Genomic DNA, 5,266 nt, shown 5'->3' on the forward strand with positions numbered 1-5,266 from the left:
GAACCCCTCCCCCAAGCCAGCCATGGCAGTCCCCAGCAGCCTCCCATCACAAAAGCACCTTGGGGACCAGCTGGATGGAGATCCCATCTCCAGCAGCACTTCCCTGGGTCTCTGCAGCCCTGCCCCAGTCTCCCTGTGCCATCCCAGCCACATGTCCCCACCACCCGCTCCCACCCTGCTCCTGGCAGTGCCTCCCTCCTGGCCCCATCCTCACCTCCCTGCGCTGGTGCTCCAGGATCTTCACCTTCTTCTCCTTGGCCTCCAGCTCTCCTCTGCCCGGTGCCTTCTCCACCGCGGCCCCGCTCTGCTGGACGCGCACGGGGGGGACCCTCAGGGCTTTTGCGGAGGCTGTGCCCAAGGCCAGCTAAACACGAGCCAGTTCCCCTCCCACGGCCTCCCCCATCCCCTCAAGACCCTGAGAAGTCCTGCTGGTCATACTGGGACAAACTGGGGACCCAATTAAAATGAGGCCACATTAGCTGGTGTGTCAGTGGGCTCCCCGCCTCCTTCCCAGCCCTCTCCAAGGGCAGCACTGCCTCCTCACCTGCTGCTGCTCAGCAGCTTCCCTCTTCCCACTGTCCTGGCTGCTCAGTGTCACCATCCTCCGGAGCTCCTGGTTCTCACACCTAAGGGCAGGGAGGGATGGATCAGCGGGGAGAAGCACCCAGGGCAGCCCTGTCCCCCCTCCCAAGCGCCCACCCTCACCTGAGCTTCTCCAGCGCCTGGTTTCTCTGCTCCAGGTCCCTCTCCAGCTTGGTTCTCAGCTCCTTGTTCTCACTGTGCAGTGTCTCACACAGCGTCTGAGGAGTGAATGCCCTCAGCATGAGGCCTGCAGCCAGCCCCAGGAGCATCCTTGGTCACTCACCTCCCACCAAGCCCTGGCACAGAGGTGGGTGTCCACCTCAGAGTGGACAGGAGGGGCTTAGTGGGGAGAAAAAAAAAACAACCCAAAACAATAAAAGAGAAAGGAAGAGCTGTTGCTCACCTGCAGGAAGGATGTTCTCTGCTCGTTCTTGTGCACCTTGGAGGCCAGGCGCTTGAGCTCGGAGGCCATGTAACCCATGCGCATGAAGACCTGGTCCTTGCTGGCCTCCTTGGCACAGCCACTCAGCGTGCTCTCCAGCTGCTGCAGCTGGGGCAGCAGGTTGGCATCCTCGTTCGGCAGCTGCTCCAAGTCCTGGGGACAGGGAAGGGGATGAAGCACGGTCAGATCGGTTCAGGGATCATTGCAAAGTTCCCTCTCGGAGCAGGTCAGCCTTGTCCCCCATCCAGGGCTGTGTCAGGGAGCTGAGCCACCACCAACAGACTCAGCTCTCAATGCTGAAAAACTCTGTTGGCTTGTTTGCCTTATACAGGTTTGATCCCCAGCTGCTGGAGATGGGACACCAAGTTCCCAGCTGGAGGGGGACATTACAACACTTCTCCCAGCCTCTGGATTCCCCGTGCTCCTCGGCAGCCTGAGCAGACCATGCTCCCAGCTGGCTGAGAGCAAAGGAGGCCCCTCAGCCTCTAATCTCCTGCCATGCTCTCCCCATCAGCACCAGAACTAGAAATCCCAACTCCTGAAACTGTTCTTTTCACGTACGCCCTGGTCTGCACAGGGAGCTGGGATGTTTGTCACAGGAGGGGTGGTCTCACCCCAGCCCCCACCTCCTCCTGTCCCCTGACACAGCTCCGTGGCTTCCCTGCCCACCACAGCATGCCAGGCACTGGGCACCCGGGGGCAGGTAGCAGCCAAGAGGGTGATGCACAGGATTTAAACAGTGGCCAGGAAAGCCCAGGTCAGGGCACACCCACTAGTATCACACACACACCCACCCACACATGAAGGGTGTCCCCAAAGGGCTCATCATTCCCTGGTGTGGCCAGTTAACTCCTCCATTGCCTAGGAGACACCATTGGCACAACACAGCCCAGCACGGTGGCACTGCTGGGGAGCAGGTGGGGACATGCTGGCACACCTCTGCCCACACCGCTCCCGGCCCCGCTGACTCAGCCTGCTGCCTGTGGGAACACCCCGGGCAGCACCCTGTGGGGCCAGGAGTGTCCCCAGCGTGTCCCCAGCACCCCAGCCCTGAGGCTTACAGCCCTGAAACTGCCATGGGAGGGTGTGTGCAGAGCACAGCATGGCCAGCTCCTCTCACCAGCACCATGTGTCATGGGGAGGCAGGGAGGACCCGAGCCCAGCTGGAGCACCTGGGAGAGCCCAGCTGTGAGTGTGGAACTAGCCCTTGGCTCAGGCACCAGCAGCTTATCGTCAAGAAGATGCCACTCCAATCTCTATCACCCCATGGCTGGACAGGAGCCTCCTGGAGCCTCTCTGGCCAGTTCAACAGGGATCTGCAATGAGGGCATGTTCCCGTGCTGGCACTGCGTGAATGCAAGCTGATGTTTGTCCCCCTTTGGGCTCCCCATCCCTGCTCCCCTCCCTTCCAGCACACACAAAAAGCCAGAGCAGGACAGGATGGGGCAGTTCCAACCAGGGGGATGTTCAGGTGGCAGCAAATGGAGGACACGGAGGTGGCCCCAGCTGGGACAGACCCTGTCAGCAACAACAGGGCTTGGAGAAGAGACCTGACACCAGTGCAGGTGTCAGGAGGTGAGCATCAAAGCGTTGCTGACAGCTCCTTGGGTCATCCCAGCCCTTCCTGTCACTGTCAGGTGGCATCTAGAGACACTGGTGTCCCCGTCTGGCTGGGGTTGCTTTGCTGGCCCTGTGTCCAGGCAGCCAAGCTGGGCCACTTGTCCTCAGGAGCCCTTGCCCTGGAGGGCCACCTGCACATTTTCCCCTCTCCCAGTTTGGCCAGGCAAGAGGAGTGAGACATGCTGGGAAACATGGGTGAGCCCTCCAGTCCCAGTGAGACACAGGGAGGACCCATCCCGGGGCTCTGGTTCCTTCTGCCTGCAGACCAGTCAGGTCCCCTCACTGTCATCAGTGGCTGAAGCTGGGCACTGCAGCACAATCCATGTCCTGAGGCCACATGTGGGGCTGGCTCTGCTCCTCAAAATGCCCAGACATACCTCATCCCCCCTCTGCAGTTTGCCCAAGGGCGGCCTTGACACTGGTCCCCAGCCCTGCCTGTGGCTATGCCACCAGGACACACCACTGCCCATCTCCACACCATTCCGTGCCCCCAGCCCCACCACCACCCAGGATGATGCACCAACTGCACCAACCAGCTCAGCTCTCTACCCACCACCCACCAAATCCTGCAGGTCCTGGGCCACTCACCGCTGCCCCGCTCTCCTGGGGAAACCCCTGGGCTTCAACAGCCACGATCTCAAACTCTGATGAGGATCCCTGCAAGGGAAGGCAGCCAGGTCAGGTCTCCCAGGAGAACACCAACCCCACCATGCCCCACATGTGTAGGCAGAGACCATCAGGATGGGAGCACAGCAGGGAAGCTGACCCCCCCCTTTCAAGTTTATCCCCATTTCTAGAGGCTAAAAGCTGCCTCCTTTTGCTTTAACCAGACAGAGGGTCTCTGCCTCCAGCCACCTCGTGTTCACCAGACTCACGCTTGGAGGAGATTTCCGCACTTCTGTGTCCAGCTGGGTGCTGCCCGGGGTGGCCTGTGTGGAGCTGGGATCAGGGTTGACAGCTGTGGAGAGGGAAGAGGACATAGCCATGAGCCCTTCAGAGAGCAAGGCCTCTCCCTGCCTACAGCAGGACGAAGGAGCAGGCACCCTGCAAGGTCAGGTGCTGATGGATGGCTTCTCCCTCAGCTATGGGAACCAGACAGAAACCTCCCTCCAGGAGAAGGGACAACAGCAGTGGTTTGACATGCTCCAGAGACAAGACAAGAAGGCTGTGAGTAACCCTCATGAAAGTCTCCTTCCTGCCCTCTCCCTTCCCCTGAATGCAGGATCCTGAGCCATCAGGTTAGCCCTCCCCAGTGAACCTTGTGTCTCCTACCTCTGGTTTCCACCAGGTCCTCCAAGGAAGATGATGACATCAGCATTTTTTTGTCCTTCACGAGGTCCTCCACCTTCTGCCGCAGTTTGGATGCCTCCGCCTGGGATTCCTCCAGCAGCTCTCCTGTTGTGGGCAACAGAAGGATGCTCACCCTCCTTCCTCGAGTGCCTGCCCTGCAGCAGCCCCATCCACCAACGCCAAGCCCCCTGCTTGGGTGGAGAATTGCCCAGCACGGTCCTTCTTCATTGAGAAACAACTTTTCTTGGCCAAATCCAATGGCAAAGCTGTATCAGTGGCTCACTGGCTGGAGAGTCTCCCGTGCTGACACAGAGGACTGCTTACAGGAGGCAGAAGAGCAGCACAGCATCTCTCAGAGGTCTCCTCTGCTTCCCAGAAGAGACAAATCTAAGCCTAAGTGGTGGAGCTAGGGGTCCAGCCTGTCCACCCTGGGGTCTGGCACTGGCAATACAATCCTCTCCCCACCCTGGGTGGCTGCTCCCACATGAGCAGGTCTGGGACCCAGGCAGGGCCATGGTGACACGATGGGAATCACGAGGCAGGTGGAAATTCGGCTGCAGAAGCTGGACTCGAAAGCGGAAGCTGGGTCACGAGACCAAAAGCAAAACTGGGGGTGGGTGGAGGAAGGCAGCCAAGGAGGAGAAAGGGGGTGGCATGACTTGGCTGGGGTGTTTCAATGCCACTGCAGGGAGCACCCACTGCTGAGGTCTTTGAGCAGCACCCAGGAAAAGCCCCTGACCCAACAGGGGTTACAGGAGGTGGGGGCTTTCATCAAAAGCAGAATAGATCCCAGCACCTGTGACCTGCCACTGCAGGACTCCGAGGAGATGACCTTCCTCCATCACTTGCCTTTTTTTCCCAGCCATTAATCCCACCATAAAGCACCCCAGGAATTCAGCAAAAGCTTTGCTCCCTCTGCACCCCTGTGTGAAAAAGCCCAGACACCCTTCCTGACCTCCCAAGCTGGGGAAAGCTTTGCTACTGCCCCAGAGCCAACACCCCCAGCTTCTCATAGCACCTCAACAGAGCAAGAAACCCCCAGACTCAGTGAGCACCGGCCAACCTCACCCCCCAGCAGTTACCGATAGACTTGATCCCCTGCATCTTCTCCTTCAGCCGGGTGTTCTCCTCCACCAGCCGCTCAAAGGCTGTGGATCCATTCTCCTCTGAGCCCCCACCAGGGTCGTAGATGCGGTAGGGTCCTCTCCCTTCCATGCCCACCGTTCAGTCGCCTACCTCCCTGTTGGGCATCCCTGTAAGGCAACGGAGCACAGCGTCACCTTCCTCTAGCTCCACAAAACACCATGGACCCTGGGCCAAACCGTGTGGGGG

At 59.7% G+C, this 5,266-nt stretch overlaps 1 protein-coding gene across 1 annotated transcript in view; it reads right to left on the minus strand.

Moving 5' to 3' along the window:
• Positions 1-5,190, minus strand: part of TNIP1 (TNFAIP3 interacting protein 1) — a gene marked incomplete at its 3' end in the record, with an annotated part of 7,744 nt that extends 2,554 nt beyond the window's left edge. The window contains exons 1-8 of the mRNA XM_010177889.1: positions 5,017-5,190; positions 3,917-4,039; positions 3,520-3,602; positions 3,233-3,301; positions 986-1,177; positions 706-800; positions 545-626; positions 213-307 (exon numbers count right to left, since the gene is read on the minus strand). Coding sequence (XP_010176191.1) covers positions 213-307; positions 545-626; positions 706-800; positions 986-1,177; positions 3,233-3,301; positions 3,520-3,602; positions 3,917-4,039; positions 5,017-5,149 — 872 coding nt within the window. The remainder of the gene's footprint in view (positions 1-212; positions 308-544; positions 627-705; positions 801-985; positions 1,178-3,232; positions 3,302-3,519; positions 3,603-3,916; positions 4,040-5,016) is intronic.
• Positions 5,191-5,266: the final 76 nt, after the last annotated feature.

This window comes from Antrostomus carolinensis, unplaced genomic scaffold (genome assembly GCF_000700745.2).
Source record: "Antrostomus carolinensis isolate BGI_N321 unplaced genomic scaffold, ASM70074v2 scaffold23151, whole genome shotgun sequence".
Taxonomy (NCBI): domain Eukaryota; kingdom Metazoa; phylum Chordata; class Aves; order Caprimulgiformes; family Caprimulgidae; genus Antrostomus; species Antrostomus carolinensis.